We start from the raw sequence: 22316 nt of genomic DNA, 5'->3' as shown, positions 1-22316 counted from the left end.
CTTGGCACGTATAAGCAGCTGTGATAGCGTCCACAATCCAGTGGGAAAGTCTCTGTTTTGACACGGCCCGGCCCTTCGTAGGACCACTGTAGCACAAGAAAAGCTGGTCAGACTGCAGAAAGCTGGCAGAACGGTCAATGTAAGTCCTCAAAGCCCTGACGGGGAACACCGAAATCTGAGCATCCGCATCATGCGAGGTCGATGACTCAGATGACAGGGCAGAGAGCTAAACAGTTTGCACTCTGAAGGGACTAGATAGGGATTTAGGCACGTAGCCCGGTCTCGGCCGGAGAATGACTGCAGTCACCGGGTCCAAAGCGAATACAATCGCTGTCCAAAGAAAACGCATGTAAATCCCCTATGCGCTTAGCCGAAGCGAGGGCAAGAAGAAGTGCAGTTTTGAGAGATAGCTCCTTCATAGCAACGGATGCTAAAGGCTCGAGTGGTGGCTGTGAAAGCGCTCTTAACACCACCTCTAGGTCCCAGGGTGGGACTGAAGGCGGACGCAGGGGATGCAATCTCCTCGCCCCCTTAAGAAATCTCACCACCAGCGCATGCCTACTGATTGATTGCCCGCCCAGTGGGGAATGAAATGAGGCAATAGTGTTCACATGGACTTTCAGAGTTGACGGTAGAGATCCACTATCCAGCCTGTACTGTAGAAAACGCAGAACATCCGACACAGAGCAAGCAGCTGGGTCGAAATGAGCATCACGGCACCATTTCACAAACACTCCCTATTTTAGGGCATACAAGCGTCTCGTGGAGGGCGCCCGCACCTCCGAAAGCATGTCAAGCACACGAGAATGCAGGGCGCTCAGCTCCTCTGATATCCCCGAAGCAGCCACACATGAAGGCTCCATAACTCCGGGTTCGGGGGCCACACTGAGCCGCTCGCTTGAGACAGCAGATCCTTCCTGATGGGGGTCGGCCAGGGCGTCGTCACCAGCAGCTCTGTCAGGTCCGGGAACCAAGGCTGGTTCGGCCAGTTCGTGGACACGAGTATCACCAAAGCCCCCTCCTCTCTGATCTTGCCTAACACCAGCGGCAATATCTTGATCGGGAGAAACATGTACAGTCTGGCTGCTGGCCAGGATGACGTCAGAGCATCCCCTTCCAGCAGGGAGTGAGACAGAGAGAAGAACAGCAGGCAATGCATATTCTCGCTCGTCGCGAACAAATCCACCTCCGCTCTTCCGTAGCGGGCCCAAATCATCCGAACTGACTCGGGGTGCAACCTCCACTCTCCTTGAGGAATCCCTGTCCTCGAAAGCATGTCCGCCCCGCAGTTCAGGAGACCAGGGATGTGCGCTGCTCTGATGGAGAGAAAGTGATGGTCCGCCCACCACAGGAGATTTGCTGCCTGCTTGTACAGCGCCCTGGAGTGCACACCTCCTTGGTGATTTATGTACGAGACAACAGACATGTTGTCGGTGCGAATCAGTACATGCCGCTGTTCCAGCTGCGGTCGAAAAACCTTTAGAGCTAAGAACACTGCTTCCAGCTCCAATCGGTTTATGTGCCACCGGCTCTGGGGTTCGGCCCACAGCCCTGAGGCCGGCATACCCTCGCACACTGTTCCCCAGCCGCGAGTCGATGCGTCCGTCAAGACCACAACGCGCGACGTCACCAAGCCTAGGGGAACCCCCCGGCTGAAGAGATCTGGGTTGAGCCACGGCCTCAGAACTTCGATGCAGCCGCGGGAGACCGCGATGCGCAAATGGCCCGAAGTCCACGCCGTCCAAAGGACTCGAGATTTCAGCCATAACTGCAGTGGGCGCATGTGTAGTAAACCCAGATGGCATACCGCTGATGCTGCTGCCATGAGTCCCAGCAGCCTCTGAAATTCCTTCACATGGTGCAGGGAAGACAAAATGGCCACCGAGCACTCCCGAGAGAGGCGGACGTGCATCTCCACCGAACAAACACCCCCCCAGATATGTTATAGACTGACTTGGGGCGAGAATGCTCTTCTGCATGTTGACACATAGCCCTAGGGACTCCAAGCGACAAAGCAGCTTGTCTGTATGGCTGACTAGCATGTCCCGTGAATGAGCTAAAATCATTCAATCGGCTAGATAGTTGAGAATGCACATCCCGCTCGCTCTGAGCGGGGAAAGTGCTGCATCCATGCACTTCGAGAAAGTGCCCACACGTGTGAGAATATGGCCTGCATGTTTGAGTGGACATGCGCCGATTGGGGCGCAGACCATGTCTACACGAGTTGTTTGTGGACATTGGGGAAGAAGGGGACCGATGCCCTCGAATCAGCTTGCCGTGAGAGGATCTAAAATACCAGGAGTCGAGCTTACTCTTGGCAGGCTCCTCCAGAGAGCTCCAGGTAAGCTCGAGCTCCTGGACCGCTTTCGTCATGACCCTCACGAGCTCCTCCTGGAGCCCTGGGGCCCCTCGCTGTCAGCGCAGTCACGCTCCGATCCTGCCCAATCCTCTTTCTCTGAGGCCGAGATGGACATTGAGTCCTCATCCTCTTCCTCCCGGCCGAACGACATGAAGTCTGCGATGCTCGGAGGAGGGTGGAAGCAGTCCTCGGGGATGGTGACTGGGGAAGGGGGTGACCACTGAGGATGGCGGTGAGTCGATGCTCCCACATCCGGGAGGAGGAGGGGGCTGGGGGGGCCCACCAGCGGCACACTGGCAGCAGTGGGCCTCACCCCAAACAAGCCACGTGCCACGTTGCGGCGAGTCCGAAGTCTGACTCCTCCAGCGCCGCCTCAGCGTGGGCCAAGCCCAGGCAAGCGACGCAGTTATCGTACTGATCTGGCAGTTCCACTGGTCCCACGCAGATCTTACAGAATAAAGCCATTCTTCAGGTTGTGTTGAAGCTAACAAATAAGTGAAGGAGAAGATTCTGATGTAATTGTCGCGTGCACCGCATTTTATACTGGCTCTTGAGCTCGTTAGTATTTGCATGCGATTTGCATACTTCGCCACAATTGGCCAGTCAATTGGACTGGCGTGAGCCAATAGGACTTCAGGAATGGTTGGAAGGGAAGGAGTTCCCATAGCGGAGAAACCTCCGCGATGTCTCGTGAAAGCGCAAAAAGGGAACAAACAGTCTAGAACAGTGATTGCTGTGGTTGAATGTGATAAAAAATCCCTCCCTTTTGCACTTTTTTTGTGGTGCATCGCCCTATCACCCTAATGAAGAAACTGCACCTGAATTCACTCATGTTTTGTAGGATAAGAAATTTGTGAACATACTGCAGCAGTTTGACTCTGTATATCTTCCACTCTGCAATAGATGCTGAGAAGAAACCCTTGAGGTACATGGCTGGCATGCTGAGGACCTGCCAGCTTGAAAAGATGATGACCAAAGAAGAACTGGAGGAAGAGCAGAGGTAATTTCTTCTTAACTAAATGTCTTGTAATTTCAGCAATCCTTGCTAAAGTCTTGTTGGATAGTGAGAACATTTAAGGTAGTGTAGGCGATTTCGGAAAGGCTAGCAATAGCAAGCTAGCTTTGAAAGCAAGATCCCCCTGCATAATCATTCTGCAAAGCCACGCCTCCTCCAAAACACATGAACAGCACAGGCAGACCAGATGATAACCAGCAATACGATGAGAGATGGCGTTGGTGGAGGGTTGAATGCAACGCTGTCAGATTACCTCATGTCTCATTCACCGGTATGGAAGGTAGTAATGGGAGAAATTAACCTTTTTGAAGCTTCGAATCAATAGAGTGGGGGAACTCTGAAGTCACTTTGTAGGCGGATCGGCTGTTAGCATCACACTGGTTCCCTCGACAAAAAGCCAATTGGATTTTTCCATAGGCTTTTGTATTATTGCAAAAAATAAGCTCTGTGTTCAATCATAGTTCATGAAACGTACATGTTTTGTCCATCAAGATGATCTTCACAAAATAAATTTTATGAATTTTGAAGCCTAAATAAAAGCGCCAGAACTTAATTTTAAATATAAATATAAATATAAAAAAAATTAGCCAGAGCTAAATTTAGGATATAAAAAAACTACAGCACTATGGTTGCTCGCCTTCAACGTCACCACCACCATGCTCCCGACAACTTATTTTTAACATTGAAAAGGAAAAGGATGAAAACAGTGAAAAGGATTTACTCCTGTGGATGAATTTTAACCCATGCTACATGAACCTTTTCATATAAACTGGAATAAATACAAAACTAGAGTCAAACTAAAACTGAAATGAGACCTTATAATAAATCGCATAGTGAATAAATGAAATAATCATAACTAAAGGACATGAAAGCATGTATTTCTGTACATTTCGAAACAAGGTGCATTAAAAGTCAATAAATCCTTGATTAATATGAATATTTTTAATTAAAAACGTATCTCCACGTAACTATTCAATAAAATTCTAGTGCATTTATTCTATTAAATAACAGCTGAGTGAGCAAGTTTTAGGATATGGTAAGATTAAACTTATTTTAGTGAATAAAGTACCACATTTCAGCTATCATTTTGTTATGTGGGTAACGTTACACAATTTTATTTTATCCTTGCTTCTAGAAAATCCTCAAATCCTCAATCTCAGCTTCATGTGGCTGTAAACATTGAATTTTAATGTGACTTTAAGGACTTTGCATGGTTAAAGTTTCACTTTCACTGTGACTAAGCAGGTAAATGTGGTGTTTACATGGAATAATCATATGAGTTTACCTTATGGTGCGAACCCAGAGTCTCAGCATCAGTAGGAAAGCCATAAAACAAGCATCTTCCTTCTGAACACTTGTGTTGCATTTCAGAGCAAAGCAAAAAAAAAAACATTGTCGAACAACAATATAAAATGCGGGAAACTATTAATTGGTTATTCTACAATAATATACTATAATATACTATAAATTATACTACAATTGGAAAATACTGTAAATTTATAAACTTTTCGGCGTGATGACGTTTAAAGGGGTCATATGATGCTGCTAAAAAGAACATTATTTTGTGTATTTGGTGTAATGAAATGTGTTTATGCGGTTTAAGGTTCAAAAAACACATTATTTTCCACATACTGTACATTATTGTTTCTCCTCTATGCCCCGCCTTTCTGAAATGCGTCGATTTTTACAAAGCTCATCGTTCTAAAAAAGCGAGGTGTGCTGTGATTGGCCAGCTATCCAGTGCGTTGTGATTGGCCGAATACCTCAAGCGTGTGACGGAAATGTTACGCCCCTTACCATACTGTGATGCCCTGTCAGGCCGGAGCGATGATTCAAAAACATGAAAACCCAGGTATTCGTTGCATCCAGTGGGGAAATAATTATGGATATTTTAGGTAGGAGTGACTGACTCTTAACTTTTATAAAGAATATCTCTTTGGATTTGAGACTTTAGTCTTTGCAACTTTACAGATCTTCTTTATGCACTAAGAGCTTGTAACACTCCAAAGAGAAAGGAAAAATTGAAATCGCATTAATGTCTCTGACAGTGCCTGTAGTGCCATTTAGCAACTTGTTAGCAACAGTCTTTTTTAAGAAACGTAACAGTTTTAAAAAATCATGAGTGGGGTGTAACTGGTGTGTTTTATGTTACAGAATAAAACGTGAAAGTATCTTGAGCTTGTGTGAACCACGGACCTTATTTTAGGGGATTTAACCAAACTCCCATTCAAAAAACCCACTGACTCAGGGACGATGGAACCGGAAGTGCTAAAATGCTAACTCGCTTCTGGGTTTTTGCCTACAAAGTGACATCATAGTTCTACCACTGTATTGAACCAATTGCTTCACAAAATGATTCACCGTTTCGAAGCGCTCGAAACACCACACGCTGGTGACACCTGCTGGTCAAATCTGTGTAAATGCAACAAAAACTCATGCCAAAACAAGCATAAAAACATTTTACAAACCCATTGCAAATGTTTTATTGAAAGTATAATACATTAAACCATAAAAGATAAAAACCATAGATGCTGGTTCAATGGTTCGCCACTGGGGGACAATCTCAATGAACTCCCATGATTCACGGGGTCACAGAGATCATCGCCCCCCCATTGGCAAACCATTGAAATTTCAAAACGTTTCGAAAGTTATGATGTAACAAAGCCTCATTTACTGACATAACGTGTCTTTGGCAGTTTGATAAGTGCTCCGAGCCACTGTTTCGAAACAAATGATTCGCAAAGTTTTCGAAGCTTCATGAAGCAGTGCTTTGAAAGCGCACATCAATAATGGAAGGATATTCCAGACTATTTTCAAAAGGAACTGCAAATTGTATTTTCAATAGAGCTTTCCATATGTGGATGTGGACATAATCCAAACGCAATTACAAATCTTGCATTACCATTTGCATTTTTGCTTTCGTGAATGCACAGTGACTGCCAAATTTCAAATGAAAAAGCAAAGTCCTTTTGCAACTGTATTTCCCATGTCTTACGAGTTATGACCTTGTCATATTTAAATAGCAATATTAATTTCCACGTCTGTTTTTTCACTCTCTGCCGCATGTAACCTGCCAAAACTCAAATGGAATCGCAATTCCTTTAGCATTTGAATTTCCGATGCCTTACAAGGAAACCTGTCAATCAGTGTCAGGGGTGGGACTATACTATGGGGCGTGTATGGGAAGTGACGTCACTCACATACGATGGTGCCGAATGCTTTGAACAATGGAGGTATTTGATAAAGGCACCACAAAAGGCATCTGCCACAAAACCTGCCACAACAGAAGGCAGCTGCCAATCCGGTAGATACGTGTGAACAAACAGACAACCTGGGTCTATTCTTTGGCACTTTACACAATAAATAATTCTGTAATTTTTACCCCAAATGCAGTGGCTGTCCCCTGCTACCAGCGGGAGTTACAACGGTATGCATAATAGGTCAATATTCACCATTAACCAAATGCTTTTCACCTGCCTCATGATCTCTCACTGTTTACACTACGATTGATGCATGTAACAGATCTACACTTATTTACCTATTTGCCACCTTACCTTATATTTGACTATATTTTACTCACTGTTTACACTCCGATTGATGCATGTGACCAGTGGCGTATCGCACATCTGTGAGGCCCCCCGCAAAGAACGAGATGGGGCCCCTCCAATCAGTAGTGATGTCATGTAACCTATGAAAATATATTGTGCACCTGCTGTAAAATACTACTGAGTCTGCCTCCCCATTTACATAACTGATTTAACAGTAATTAATGTGGTGAATTATCATTACATTGATTCATTTGATGCTATTACTGAATAACATTATATAGGCTGTTCAATGTGGGAATTTGATATTGCTTTTGTTTTTAGTCAGACTGAAATCCCTGCAGGAATAAATATTTAATCTATGAACGTGGAGGCAAAAGTGCCGCTGCTCTGATTTGATTGTTATTGTAACAATAGTAGGAGGATCCTTCATCAATAATAATACACAAACATCTGTTATAGGCCCCTGGGGGCGTATTACAGAAAGATCCTAACTTTAAAATCTTATCTTATCTGTTTGGTAACCATGGTAATTTCAGTTAGGACCACATTTAGGACAAAAGCTATTACAGAACAGCGTTTCCTAAGTGTGTTATCTTATCTTAACTACAGATAGGAAGGGGGTATTACAGAAACCTCCTAACTTGACAAAAAATCCTAAAAACTGTCTTAACTTTAGGACAACCCCACAGCTGTCCTAACTTCAAAATTATTTGAAAGCTAACGGAAAAACCACTTACAATTGCACTGTCCAACAATGGAATTACATATAATTGAAAATGAAGAACGGAGATGTTTAATGGTAGAAAGACTCTTGGAGGACCCTGAAGATGTGTTACATTTTGATGACAAAACACTTATAAGTAATTACAGACTGCCGCGCAACATGATATTACAGTTAGCACAGGAGCTGCAACCAGCATTACAGAGACCAACAAAGCGTCACGGAGCATTACCGGTTATAGTGCAAGTGACTAATGCCTTACATTAGCGGAGCGGAGCTGCGACAAAATACTATAGTCACGCCGGATCTGTTTCCTACGTTGTTCTGATTTGATCTGAACGGAAACAGCGTATCCGTGTGACGCAGCTGACACAGAACAGCATACGTTATTTATGTCCAGCAGATATTCTCCAAAATGGCACCAGGGTGATGCGGAGGAGACGAATTGTTGAATAAAGTCGTTTTTTTTTTCTTTTGTGCACAAATAGTAGTCTCGTAGCTTCGTATAATTGCGGATGACCCACTGATGTCACATGGATTATTTTACAGATCTACTTGCTACGTTTCTGGACTTGGGAACATTTCAGTTGCGTTGCTGTCTATGCAGGGTCAGACAGCTCTCAGATTCCATCAAAAATATCTTAATTTGCGTTCCGAAGATGAAGGTCTTATGGGTTTGAAACGACATGAGGGTGAGTAATTAATGACAGAATTTTCATTTTTGGGTGAACTAACCCTTTAAGCCTAACATTATAAATATATTAGGTTACACCAACAAAACTAAATTTAAAGGTGTCATAAACTGAGAAATCAAAATTCCCTTGATCCTTTGACATATAAGAGGTCATTGTACTATAAGTTTCAGAATTCAAAACTTTCTCGTTAGTCTAAAAATAGCTTATATTGAAGCCAATCTGCCAAAACGACAGGTTGTGGAATGTGCCACTTTATGACATTATGCCTCCGCAGAAGAAGATCAACACCTGCTTTGACAGCACTGCCTGCTTAGTGCCGCCCACCGGTTCCATTAGACATGGAAAAGGGTAGGGTTAGGGTTACCTAAACCTGGGCTTGGAGGAGGATGGATGTTTGAGCAAAATCTGTTTTTTGCTTGTTGAGGCTCGAGATGTAAGAATGTCACTTCACACCCTCCTCGCCAACAAAGAAGGGGCCCAATATTATGAAGTGCAAAATGTGCCAACTCTAAGGCTTACCAGGAGAAGAAGGAGCAGTCTACCCTTCTGTCGCCATCAGATTTTTGAATGGGATTGATAGAGACCGCAGACGACAGACCGGTGTTGTGTAATATTCAGTTCCCATGAAATACTGTTCCAGCAGGTGGAGTTTACATGAATATTCATTAGTTCCCCATATTGTGGGCGTGTCCTTGAGACAACGCGCAAATGAATTGAACTGAAAATAATAGTACAGGCTCCTCAAATAGCAACTTGTTTAATGGATTATTTCGAAAAGGTAACAAAGTTTCAGTGTTAAGCATTAAAGCATTAACTGCAACAGTGTCAAAATAATGCATAGTTTGTGTAATATAAAGTGTCTGTGCTGTTCTGCCTAATTGATTACAGGCACACAGCAGAGAAAACAAGCGAATAACCTGTGCTAACCCTGGCTAATATAGTTTTTTACTGAATCACTGAATCAACAATGAACTGACTAACTGATAAACTGAATGTTTTCTATTGTCCTCTTGCATTATCAGCACACGTTTTTCCTGTTTGACACTGTAAAGCTGCTTTGACAATCTGTATTGTATAAAGCGCTATATAAATAAAGGTGACTTGGCTTGACTCTTTGATGTGTTTAGCGTTTTATAAATTTCATTTGTGAGACTCTAATTTTTGTTTGAGTAGTTTAATATCCTACCTAGTTGTCATTGGTGACTAGTACTGCAGTGTGTTTACAACAATGCTTGAAATAAACCTGTACAAACATAAATCCTCGTACATTTTCTCTATCCAATGCACTGGGATCCTTATGATTCTTTTTGTTTCTGGGTTATGCGCTAGGGTCATGTACTCCAGGCCATTCTCATCTTGCCGGAGAACAAAAGACTCTTTTTATAGGTTTCGGTTTCCTTCTCTCCCCATCCATGCAAAACACAACTGTATCTCAAACCAAACTTTTCGTACAAGACCGTTGGGTGTTAAAGGGGAGAGTGCGGGTACATTTCTAATTTTAATGAACATCAGAATTGCGACGCTGTATTTGCATCCGGTGTAGGCTAGTTTGAACAGAGGCATAAAACTCTCGCAAGGTCTCATTAAGAAGAGAAGCAGCGAAGGTCTCAACATCAGCACTTTTTTGTCTCTGATACAAAAAGTCTTTGAATGTGTTAATTGCAAACTTTTTTTGTGTTAACCTCATCCTTGTCGTCTTCTATCTGCTGAGCTCTGCTGGTGTTAATTCCTTGCGATGTTTTTTGTTACATTTCTCACTTACCGTTATGTTCTCCATCTCCAGTTCGTCTAGTTCATCTTGTGCCTCTGCCCATTTATCAAAATTGCCATATTCACCAAATAAGTTAAATGACACGCGGAAATAATCCATTAAGCTAAGTAAATCGGAAGTGTTTATATACTGTCTCTGTATAACTGTAACTGTATGTTACTATGGTTACCAATGTTTATAGGTAGCAATTTAATTTAGAACGGTGATTATACTGACTTGGAACTACCTGTGCATTAAACGGTTTTAATGCATACCTGCCAGCCAATCAGAACTGATTATTCAGACAGTGTTTTTAAGCTAAATCACAGCAGCGTACATCTATGAAGGGTGTAGGCTGTCAAACATATACAACTGTTAGCCAATCATAGCAGTGGGTGTTACTTCCGAGTCTACAATCCGCCACGCATATTCAAACAGAGCGTTCCGATGAGGGGGTCAAAACAGGACAGAAAATTACTTTTAAATTATGTTTTTTTTTTATGTCGAATTTTTGATAACATTATAAGTGAGTCTCAGAGAACAGTACAAAATAATAAAAAAGGCAGTCCATGACCCCTTTAAGGGTAAGAACAGGTAGAAATAGCACTTTCACATAATTGCATGTTACCACTTTTTTTTTTTACAGTGGGAGATAAAGGCTTAACGTAAAACTTTGTGTGTTGCGTTCGTATTCTGGGCACTTCAGCAGAGTTTGACCGTTTAATATCACTGTCTTAATGTATAAGCCATGTTAAGCATAAAAATATCTACTTCGATTATGGTGCGATTGTCTTAGAAGTATAGAGTTTATGACAAGTGAAATGTGAGAGAAAATAGATTTTCCTAGTTGATGTTTTAGAACATTATTAAGCCACGTTAAGAGTTTTTCCACACACTTTTCCACTCCACTGCACTACCTTTGCGCTCACGTCTAGCGTCTTTTCTTTTTGCGACGCTCAAGTCAAAAGAATTAAAAAATGTTTTCCAAATCCCACTGCCGTGTCTTTCATATTTCAAAGCAAAAACATGTTCTGTGTGATTTGCGAATGCCTTTTAGTATGTCCTGCAACGGGGCCCCCATGCACCACGGTGGCTGCAGGGGTGTCCCGTACGCCAATGCACATGACCATACAGAAAATGCTACTACTCCTATCTGTCTGCCCCAGATGACACTTCTCCAGTCAGATCTAGGCGCAGCTGTCACAGAACATGCCACAGCCAAGGTGTGTAACTTAATATACAGTGGCTGTAAGCAGTGAGAGATCTTGAGGCAACGCGTGCTCCATTACGGATTAAAAGAGAGGAATTCAATATAATACAATAAGTGTACAATTGCACTGTCTGTTTGCTCACGTGCATCAATCGGAGTGCAAACAGTAAGAGATGTTGAGGCAGGTGGAAAAGATCTTGAGGCAACGCGTGCTCCATTACGGATTAAAAGAGAGGAATTCAATATAATACAATAAGTGTACAATTGCACAATTTGCACAAAGTGTACAATTGTCTGTTTGCTCACGTGCATCAATCGGAGTGCAAACAGTGAGAGATGTTGAGGCAGGTGGAAAGTTTGGTTAATGGTGAATTTTGACCTATTGTGAGTGACGTCACTTCCCAATATGTGCACGCCCCATAGAATAGTCCCACCCCTGACACTGATTGACAGGTTTCTGTGCAAGGCATCGAAAATTCAAATGCTAAAGGAATTGCGATTCCAAGTGAGTTTTGGCAGGTTACATGCGCAACGCAGAGAGAGTGAAAAAGCAGACGTGGTAATTACTGTTGCTATTTAAATATGACAGGGTCATAACTCATAAGACATGGGAAATACAGTTGCAAAAGGACTTTGCTTTTCCATTTGAAATTCGACAGTCACTGTGCATTTGCAAAAGCAAAAACGCAAATGGTAATGCAAGATTGGCAATTGCGTATGGATTATGTCACAATTTATGTGCCCATCTATGGAAAATGCAATTGAAAATACAATTTGCAATTCCTTTTGAAAATAGTCCGCAATATCCTTCCATACACCGATGAGAAATCATTACAGTATAAAGCGCACAATATTATAATAATAACGCCTTCCGTTCTCGCTCGGTCTGCAGTAGCATAATGGAACGCACTGATGACGTATCATGTCTGCACAAACAGGGTGTGCAGAGGTATGCAAATACATACATGGACAGGCAGGTAGGACATCGTAATCTTTGGACCAAAGATTTTGATTGGACGAACATTTTGTGGTCCTAAACCTTCCACAGGTGATATAAATAAATAAAAATACATTTAGACCACTTAACGTAGTGATTGCTATCGGGATGTGAAGAGACTTTCAACCAGCATAACAAAAAATGTTTTTGAACCAAATCACCTACCTTGCCTTTAAAAGTAATGAATTATAATATTGCGTTAGGCCTACTCCCTAAAAAAATAATTAATTGCGTTACTTAGCTACTTTTTATGGAAAGTAATGCATTACATTACTTTTGCGTTACTTTTTCTCATCTGGGCTGGGCTTGCTTGCTTGTTTTTAATATAAAAAGTTATATTTTTGGCAAATATAAAAGCCCTTTCATTCCCTCAGGTTGAAGGAAATGTAAATTCAAAAATTTTGAAACATTCCTTTCAGTTGTGCTGCCATTCTGGATTGCATGGAAAAAAATTGTATGCTTTCTAGGATTCTATAGAATAGGATACTTTTCTTCTCAATCACAAAGAAACACAAATGTTATGTTTAAAGTCATTTTTGCTTAATAGTATTCTTGAATTGGATCATCGAAGGTCTGCAGTAAAGCCATTGGTTAATAAAATGGGATTAAATACAAAAATTATTTTTGTGTTAACATATTTAATTATTGCAGGTATGCATTTCACTGTTTTTATTCATTTCGAGGAATACTGAATCTGTTTTTGTGCACATGAGATGAGTAAATGTATGTTGACATTTAATCTAGAAATGCAGTAAGCATTATGTGTACACAGCGCACACAACGCCGCTGCACTTAGTTACTCCCGGTTTCTCTCAACATGGGGACAGGAGAGCTGTCAGTCAATAAATGGGAAAACAAAGTAACTGGCATTACATATTTAAAAAATTAACTCAGATATTTTCTTCTAAATTAAAAAGTAATGGGTTACATTACTAGTTACTTTATAAAAGTAATCTGAATACATAACCCATGTTACTTGTAATGCGTTACCCGCAACACTGATTATAAATGTCTTTACTGTCACGTTTGATCAGTTTAATGCACCATGTGTAAAGTGTAAGGTTCACCTTGAGTAATTCATCAAGTCTTACCCTTGTTTACTTTGTATTTTGCTTTTCTAGTTTGTTCTCAGAGACTCACAGGATGTGTTTTCATATCTTGATGATTTATGACCCATACAAACAATCAGTTTGTATTCACTCCCTCCACCCATAACAAACATTTTGAAATAAATTTTCTTAAATAGTCTGCAAACAGTTCTGTCAAGCATGTTCACTTTAATATTCTACTTCCATAGTTTAAAATGTGCTCCTGCTTGCATTAACATTTGGCATTTGTTGATTATTCAACTAAGTAAACAAAATGCATTTTCTGTTTGAACAGCATACGCTTTAACACACCTCAGTGTGTTAACAGTTACAGTTTACAGTTTATCTTTATGTTAGATAAACTCATCATTACAGACTGAAGGTTTCAGGCTATTCGAGTTTTCTGTTTGCCTATTGTTCCTTTAGTCCCGGATAAGAACGTCATACCTGTACGAATGTGAATTCACACCATTTATTATTTGGATAGGATATAAAATAATTTTATTATTTTATCTCAGCTAAATTAAACTGCTCAAGTTTTATTCTTCATTTGTACATCACTTTGCTGGCTGCAATATAACAAAGAGTGAAAAATTGAAGGGGGTCTGAATACTTCCCATACCCACTGTAAATAGGCTACTAATAAATGAAAATCTCTGCAACGTCAGTTCAAGTGTCTAACATCATTATACAGTTGCAGTTTACATAGACCTTGCAAAATTAATCTGCAAAATATTAATAATAATATCAAAATAAGAGGATCATAAAAATGGCATGTTCCACAAGACAAAACAATAGCAGAATTTTTTAAAAATGATCCCATTAAAAAATGTACATACAGTACACTTAATTCTTAATACTGTGTGTCGCTACCTGGTTGATCAATGACTGTTTTCTGATGTTTTGCGATAGTTGTTCATAAGTCCTATGTGAAACTGCACACTGTTGTTCAGAAAAATCCTCCAGGTCCTGCACTTTCTTTGGTTTTCCAGAATTGTAAGCATATTCGGGCATATTTGAACCCTTTCCAGCAGTGACTGACTGTCTTTTTACACTAAACTTACTGCCACATAATCTGCAAAATATTAATAATAATATCAAAATAAGAGGATCATAAAAATGGCATGTTCCACAAGACAAAACAATAGCAGAATTTTTTAAAAATGATCCCATTAAAAAATGTACATACAGTACACTTAATTCTTAATACTGTGTGTCGCTACCTGGTTGATCAATGACTGTTTTCTGATGTTTTGCGATAGTTGTTCATAAGTCCTATGTGAAACTGCACACTGTTGTTCAGAAAAATCCTCCAGGTCCTGCACTTTCTTTGGTTTTCCAGAATTGTAAGCATATTGTGGCATATTTGAACCCTTTCCAGCAGTGACTGACTGTCTTTTAGACTAAACTTACTGCCACAACCGTAGATATTAATTTACAAACTGAACATCTGAGATTTGTGTTTAATAAAGTGTACATGTTTTGTTTCAGGGTTCAGCGAGAGCAGTTAGCTGCCATCTTCCAGCTGCTCAAAGACAAACAAGACACATTTGGTGAGGTGACAGAGAGCGATTTACAAGAACAGCTTAAACTCTACTCTGTTTAACAGATCAGCAGATAAGACTGTACTGGCAAACACTGTCTAGATTCAAATTATAGATTCAAATACCATTTTAAAGGAGTTTTCAAGTTGAAATCAGTGACCTCAGTGAACCTATTCCCTGAAATATTTGATTGTGGGAAAAAAGGGTTTGTTTATGACTTATATGCATATTATATGCATTTATTGGTCATTATTATACATAATATAAGTAATGAGGAATCAACAAATCTGGAAACGTTCAGTAGAAAATTAAGTACTAGTCTTTTTGTCTTCTTTTTATTTGTGCTTTAGCTTCAATTAATGGTTATGGTGCATGTCAGTTCAAACCAAATCCATGTTAAATACAGTATGAACTAAACTGAAATAAAATTCAAAATCAGCTAGTATTACTCACTCTAGCTGTCAGCTGTCTATCTTACGTAGTGACACTGTGCTTCTTTAAGTTACTAGTATGGACAAATTATGCATATTAGTTTTATTTTTATAAATAAAAAACACTTTTTGCTTTATATTTTTTATTATTTATCAATTGTGTTATGTTTAAACACTGCTCATAGATCTGTGCTGGCCAAAGGCCAATAATATTATTCATAGCGATGGGCGGACTGTAATGCAGATATAAACACACCTGGTTTGATGATGTAATGAATTTGAATAGGTAGATTATAAAACACTGTTACAAACAGTAAATTCTTTCACACAGTGCACAATGCACATGAATAGGGCCAGACTGATAATATGAGTGGAAATTGGTCTTGAAATATGCAGAAAAATTGGACTGCTATTAGTCTCATTCTGACTTGCTGCGTGCTGCTCTATCTAGTGTTTTGGATGAATCTCTCTGAACAGTTTCACGGGTAAGAAAACGACTAGCTAAATATTTAAAAAATGTGTAATTATGGTGTAATTATGATATTCTAATAACTTGTATATGGGTTTTAATACTGTTTTGTGAAATATTTGTTGGTCTGGATTACCACAAGAAGTTTATTCCTGTTTTTGCTAAACACTTGCCTCCTAATTAGCAAAACTGTCATCATTTTATCACCACTTGGAACTAGTAGTTTGTACAAAACAGAAAAACCCATTTACCCCACTGAGCGAGAAGTCAACATAACACCTATTCCGGTTCTCTATAAGAACAATTTTACAAAACTTCCAGTGTGGGATTTCGAAGATGTTTATTTGCGAAACAATGAAGCAAGAAGACCTGTAAGTGCTACTTTTCCAATACCATTCTCATTGTGAAGTTGTGCAGTCATTTTGATCCTTTGAAAAATCACCTTTTCTGTAGACCTGTCCAGAGTCCCTTCAAAACAAAGAGGATCCCAAGTTCAAGCAGGCGACACTTCCTGACATTCAGCTGTGGCTGTACAAAGGTCTACTCAACATAACAGAATGGAATCGATTAGCACACTTCAACAATCCCTTCGGCTTCATGGAATACAAGTACAATGGTGATAACCTAAGGCAAATTAAAGATCATTCCTGGCGAAATACGGGTGTATAGAATCCTGAATATGTTTGAGAAAGGGGTGCAGTAGGTCATTATTAGCTTTATGTCATTGGCGCACTGTACCTAAACAATGGAAACGGACGTCTGTTTCTTTACTTGAAACATTACGGCTTCAGTACAGGTTAAGCTTAAAGAATACAAGGGCACATGAATGAAAAAAAATGATGTGCACGAATAAATAATTTATAATGAACTGCAATATTCCATAAAATGTTAAATTGTTGGGTGCTTTCACACTAGCACTTTTGGTGCGTACCCGGGTTTGATTGACGTCAGAGTTCAGTACGTTTGGATGATGTGAACGCTGTCTTCCGAACTCAGGTGTGCACCCGCGAACCGTACCCGAGTCCGCTTAGAAAAGGCAGGACAATCATAATCAACATTATGCCACAAATGCTGTCGATTTACGACATTTTGTTTTTCTGATGACGTGTGCAGTAACCTGTCACTCACATGAGATCCCAGCAATAGCAAACAACAATGTTCCGATCAAATCCTATTGGAAAAAAAAAATAAAGTCCGCTTCTAAATTTAGGGACAATAGGGAAGAAACAATGATGATGGTAACTTCCCTTTCATGCTGACTTTAAAAAAAGCTGAGATATGGGTTATAATGGTAGTAAATATGGCAAGTCACTAAACTAAAATACTCTTTGAATACCGCAGTTGCAAAACATAAATAGTATGTGCTAACATTATTTTAGTGTGAGAAATTATTTTAGTGTGATTTACTTTTTCTATGTGACGCAAGTTACTTTGTTATCATGACAACGTATCCCAGAAAAACCTAAAACAAATGTCATGAGAACAGTTTTTTAACAGAAGAATTCATGTTTTTATAAAATTATACGTTTATTTTTACTCTAAGTCCTCTAAAGATTTGCCCCAGTAAATGTATCACTTTGTCTATATATATATACAGTATATATTATTTTTTGTGTGTGGTAATAAACATTATTCCACAAACACTGTTGATTGAGCTTAACTCGCAACCTTAAAATATTCCCTTAGTTCTAGTTCCCTCTAGTTCATCCAAAAATGAATATTTGCTAAAATTATTCTTACACTCATGCCATCCAAGATGTAGATGAGGTTGTTTCCTCATTACTTGGTCATCTATGGATCCTCTGCAGTGAATGGGTGCCACCAGTAATGCTTATATAAGCTGTTTGGACTCTCATTCTGACGGCACCCACTTACTGCAGAGGATCCATTGGTGAGCAAGCGATGTAATGCTAATTTTTTCCAAATCTTTTCTGATGAAGAAGCAAACTCATCTACATCTTGGATGGCATGATGATGACTACATTTTAATTTTTGGGCCAACAATTCTTTTAAGTTTGGATGACCTGTCCCCCATGCACTTTGCGTTCCTTTACGTGCATTTTTTTTCCCCACTGAAGAAGTAAAAGGAGCAGTGGATTTGATACCAAAGCCCAAGTCTTCAATATTACTGCCTGTGCCTGAAAGTTCAAAGGATGGCTGTATCCGCTGTGCTGTTGTGGGCTCTGGTGGCATTCTCAATAACTCAAAGATGGGCAAAGAGATAGACTCCCATGATTACGTTTTTCGGTAAGAGTAAATGTTTTAAAATAAAATTAGATTTGTAAAAAATGGCTAAGGTAGAGTTGACAACTGAATGAATTAGTTATGTTAATGGTAATGCATGCCAATAACAGATTCTACAATAACAGTTATTCTGAGGTCATGACTGTGTGTGTGTATTCTGAAACTGTGTGTATTATTCTTAAACAGAGTAAATGGGGCTGTTACTCGAGGTTATGAGGAGGATGTTGGAAATAGAACATCAGTCTATGTACATACAGCTTTTTCCTTATATGCATCCATTCTGACATTAAAACAGTATGGCTTTCACAATATTCCACAAGATGAGGTCAGTATATTTTACAATTTTGCATGCAGGTAACTCACTTCAAATACACTGTGCTGCTGTGTTCATCATTGAGAATTATTAATATAAATATACTACACAACTGTACACAATCATTCAAAAGAGGTTAAGATTTTTTTTATGTTTTTAAAAGAAGTCTCTTACGCTCACCAAGGGTTCATTTATTTGATCAAAACAAATAATACAAAATCACTAATATTGTATAATATTACAATTCAAAACAACTGTTCTCTATTTGGATGCTCAAATGTAATTTATTCCTGTGATGGCAAAACTGAATTTTCAGCAGCCGTTACTCCAGCCTTCACTGTCACATGATTTTCCAGAAATCATTCTAATATTCTGATTTGCTGCTCAAGAAACATTTCTTGTTATTATCAATGTTCACGACAAAGACAAACAAGACAAAGACAAAGTTTTTTTTTCGTGGAAGCTGTGGTAGATTTTTTTTCCAGGATACTTTGATGAATAGAAAGTTCAAAAGAGCAGCATTTATTTGAAATAGAAATGTGTAACATAAATGTCTTTCACTTTTGATAAGTTGGATGCATCCTTGCTGAATAAAAGGATTCCTTAAAAAAATTACTACTGAACCGTAGTGTATATAACGTTTTGTTTGTTTTTGTGGTTCTGTTATTGTATTGTGTGTGGTTAAATTTTTTGTAACATTCTATATACAACTAAAAATGTTTTGCTGAAAGAAGTGGCACACTGGTGTTTTTTCAATAGGATATCAAATATGTAATGATCCCTGAAGGCCTGAGGGACTTTGAATGGATCCAAGGCCTTTTGCAGGGAAAAGAAGCCAATGGGTCATTCAAGGGTGAGAGGTACAGTATCCAACTCTAGTTCTCCCAACACAGTAAAATTATTACAGAAGTCTTTTGAGTTATATAAAGTGTAAAACTTAAAGGGGTCATATGATGTTGCTAAAAAGAACATTAGTTTGTGTATTTGGTGTAATGAAATGTGTTTATGCGGTTTAAGGTTAAAAAAACAGCATTTGTTGCATCCAGTGGGGACATAATTACTGATTATAATGACTTATACTGTGTTTTTACGCGTTGCGTTGTGTATCGCGTAAATACACAATATGGTTTTAAACATAAAACCATGTCTGCATTTGTGATCGGAGAAATGACAAACAACAAGCGCTACTCGCGTTTGAATCATCAGTGGCTAATTCTTTAAATATAAAAAAATTACTTACAGGCTGTGCGTCAGAAGCGCTAGTCTGTCCTTGCAAAGTTGGAACTGCCCCACTTTATATAACAGCCTTTGAGCACAGACCCATTGTATGCTACTCTGACGGCGGGCTTGAGTGAGCGGAGGCCGGCGGCCTTGAGAACGGCGTGGCCAGCGGATTTGACGAAGGAGCGGCCGGTGGGCGTGCAGCAACCACATGTGACGACCCCGGGCTGGACTCCGCTTCGTCCACACAGACTTGACGAGGCATGAACAGACTTGACTAGGCATGAACAGACTTGACTTGACATGAACAGGCTTGATGAGGTATAACAGACTAGACTCACAAACAGCGGGTTACAACATCAAATACACGACAAGGGCACAATGGGAACATGATGGCTAGTTATAGCAGACAAGGAGCAAACCAATGGGAAACAAGACACATGACTAAGCCAACCAATCAGAACATGACACAATGAACAGAGGAACCAATAGCATGAAGACATGAGGGCAAGGGAAGCATGACACAAACAGCATGAAACAATTACAAAATAAAAGACATGAAAACATGAACATGAAACAAAACCCCACATTACAAGAATATAATAGTGTCAAACTTGACTCCTAAGCCGTGGAAGAAAAAGTTACAATGGATATTCCAAGTGAGGAGGTGTTTACAATGCTTGGCTCCAGCTCAACATGATAAGGGGTGAAAATGTATCATGTTATTGATTTGTTTTAAAAAACAACATTTGCATTTATTCTTCCACAGGCCACTGAAATATTTCAATGGGAATTTTAACGAGACTAGATTCTATGTTCTTCACCCTGATTTTCTTCGATACATTCGCAACAGGTAACATTTATGTTACAGTGACCAGTTTGTCTAGTCATACAAGAGTCTAAGCATGATCTATCTCTTTTGAATAACCCTTATTTTATATATATAAAAAAACAGATTCATGCCATCCAAACAAATGCAGGGCAATTACTGGGCAATGTACAGACCGACCAATGGAGCGTTTGCTTTGTTCTTGGCTATTCACACATGTGACATTGTAAGTAAAGGCCTTATTTATTTTCTATTCATTCAGCTTGTTCTTAAATTGGTTTGTAGCTGTTTAACACTGGAAGTACTCTGTTTTCTGTTATCCTATTTGTATTGTGCATATATTCGTTTTTGAAAACTACTTGAAAATGTTTTATTCTCAACATCAGGTGGATGTCTATGGATTTATTACAGAAGACCACCATAAGTACTCCAACTATTATTATGAAAAGTTAAAAAAAACCAGTGTAATTTTTTTTATTAACCATGATTATGGCCTGGAGATAAAGACTTGGAAGGAACTGCATGACTCTGGAATCATTAGACTCTTCCAAAGGCACTAACACATCAAAAACAGAAGGAGGATGTCTGTTCTGTCTGCAGGCATTATTTAAAAAGATATTTCCAAGTTATGATTCCGAAAGAAGCTGTGTCTCGGTTACATGTGGGGAAAGATGGACAAAATCTTTCTTAAAAAGCTATGGACTGAAACTAAATGAAGCATCTGTAATATGCTGCAAGTTAAGCAGGTTGTATTACAAGTTTTATCTGTTTTTTTTTCTTTAAATTTTTTTTTTATATAGGAGATAAAGGTGATATTTATATATTTAAATATTTACAGCACCTGGGTTTGTGCAGTTTTGGTCTTTAATTATTATTCATTACATTTGATAAAACCCTTTTTACTTGAAAAAACAAAACAAAACTTTTTCTTGCCAATGCAAAACAGATCAATATTTTCCTAAAACCGAGCTTTATCTATACACAAAAATAGGACTAACTTTATAAAATAAGTTATTTACTGATATTTTTAAGTATATTTTATATATTCAATAGCTCTATTTCCTATATAACAAATGTTCTGTGGATTACAGATATATGTACTGTTAAACACATACTTGAGAAACAACACGAAAGAACAGGAACTAGAAAGAAGAAGTGAAGAATAAAAGGACTAGTGCGTACGTTTTTTCTTGTTGATTTATCCATAGTAGTATAGAGCAGCACACTTAAGACTTATTTGTTTAACTACAGTTTGCGCATTTGTAATATTCCAGTACAAATTCACTACATCATCAAACCATGTGTTTATTTGAGGATTAAGAGAGACCAGTAGTCGTCATCACACTTTCTAATCCAGTGAATATTTGTGAGGGTGGGATCATCTTTGAAATTCAGTTTCTGTATATACACCTTAAAATATAGAAAAGTACTGAAAATGTATGTTTATCTATTTATCTATTAATCTACTAATTTATCAGGTTAGCATTACATACACACACACACACACACACACAGACACATATACATACATACATACAAACACACATACATATACAGTATCTCACAGAAGTGAGTACACCCCTCATATTTTTGTAAATATTTTATTATATCTTTTCATGTGACAACACTGAAGAAATGACACTTTGCTACAATGTAAAGTAGTGAGTGTACAGCTTGTATAACAGTGTAAATTTGCTGTCCCCTCAAAATAACTCAACACACAGCCATTAATGTCTAAACCGCTGGCCACAAAAGTGAGTACACCCCTAAGTGAAAATGTCCAAATTGCGCCCAAAGTGTCAATATTTTGTGCGCCCACCATTATTTTCCAGCACTGCCTTAACCCTCTTGGGCATGGAGTTCACCAGAGCTTCACAGGTTG

The 22316-nt window shown here is 39.3% G+C and overlaps 2 protein-coding genes across 2 annotated transcripts in view; both read left to right on the top strand.

The window, feature by feature from the left end:
• The window catches only part of LOC107692095 (matrix-remodeling-associated protein 7-like), a 19061-nt gene extending 3891 nt beyond the window's left edge, over positions 1-15170 (top strand). Inside the window, exons 3-4 of the mRNA XM_016491000.1 lie at positions 3263-3359; positions 14875-15170. Of these exons, the coding sequence (XP_016346486.1) occupies positions 3263-3359; positions 14875-14989 (212 nt within the window). The 3' untranslated portion in view covers positions 14990-15170. The remainder of the gene's footprint in view (positions 1-3262; positions 3360-14874) is intronic.
• A 319-nt stretch (positions 15171-15489) lies between these two features.
• LOC107692094 (alpha-N-acetylgalactosaminide alpha-2,6-sialyltransferase 1-like) lies at positions 15490-21014 on the top strand. The gene is made up of 9 exons (XM_016490999.1): positions 15490-15843; positions 16012-16198; positions 16281-16443; positions 17906-18074; positions 18258-18396; positions 19144-19244; positions 20375-20458; positions 20561-20660; positions 20821-21014. Exons 1-9 carry the CDS (start codon positions 15749-15751, stop codon positions 20992-20994), a joined length of 1212 nt encoding a protein of 403 aa, XP_016346485.1. The 5' UTR covers positions 15490-15748; the 3' UTR covers positions 20995-21014.
• Positions 21015-22316: the final 1302 nt, after the last annotated feature.

This window comes from Sinocyclocheilus anshuiensis, unplaced genomic scaffold, assembly GCF_001515605.1.
Source record: "Sinocyclocheilus anshuiensis isolate Anshui unplaced genomic scaffold, SAMN03320099.WGS_v1.1 scaffold726, whole genome shotgun sequence".
Lineage (NCBI taxonomy): Eukaryota > Metazoa > Chordata > Actinopteri > Cypriniformes > Cyprinidae > Sinocyclocheilus > Sinocyclocheilus anshuiensis.
The sequence above is the reverse complement of the archived record's forward strand: the minus strand, read 5'-3'. Positions and strand labels throughout refer to the sequence as shown.

Coding starts and splice junctions, on each gene's coding strand:
- LOC107692094 (XM_016490999.1), top strand. CDS start 15,749: ATGCAGAAAAATTGGACTGCTATTAGTCTCATTCTGACTTGCTGCGTG. Junction 15,844..16,011: donor CTCTCTGAACAGTTTCACGG/GTAAGAAAACGA, acceptor CCTCCTAATTAG/CAAAACTGTCATCATTTTAT. Junction 20,661..20,820: donor CTATTCACACATGTGACATT/GTAAGTAAAGGC, acceptor TCTCAACATCAG/GTGGATGTCTATGGATTTAT.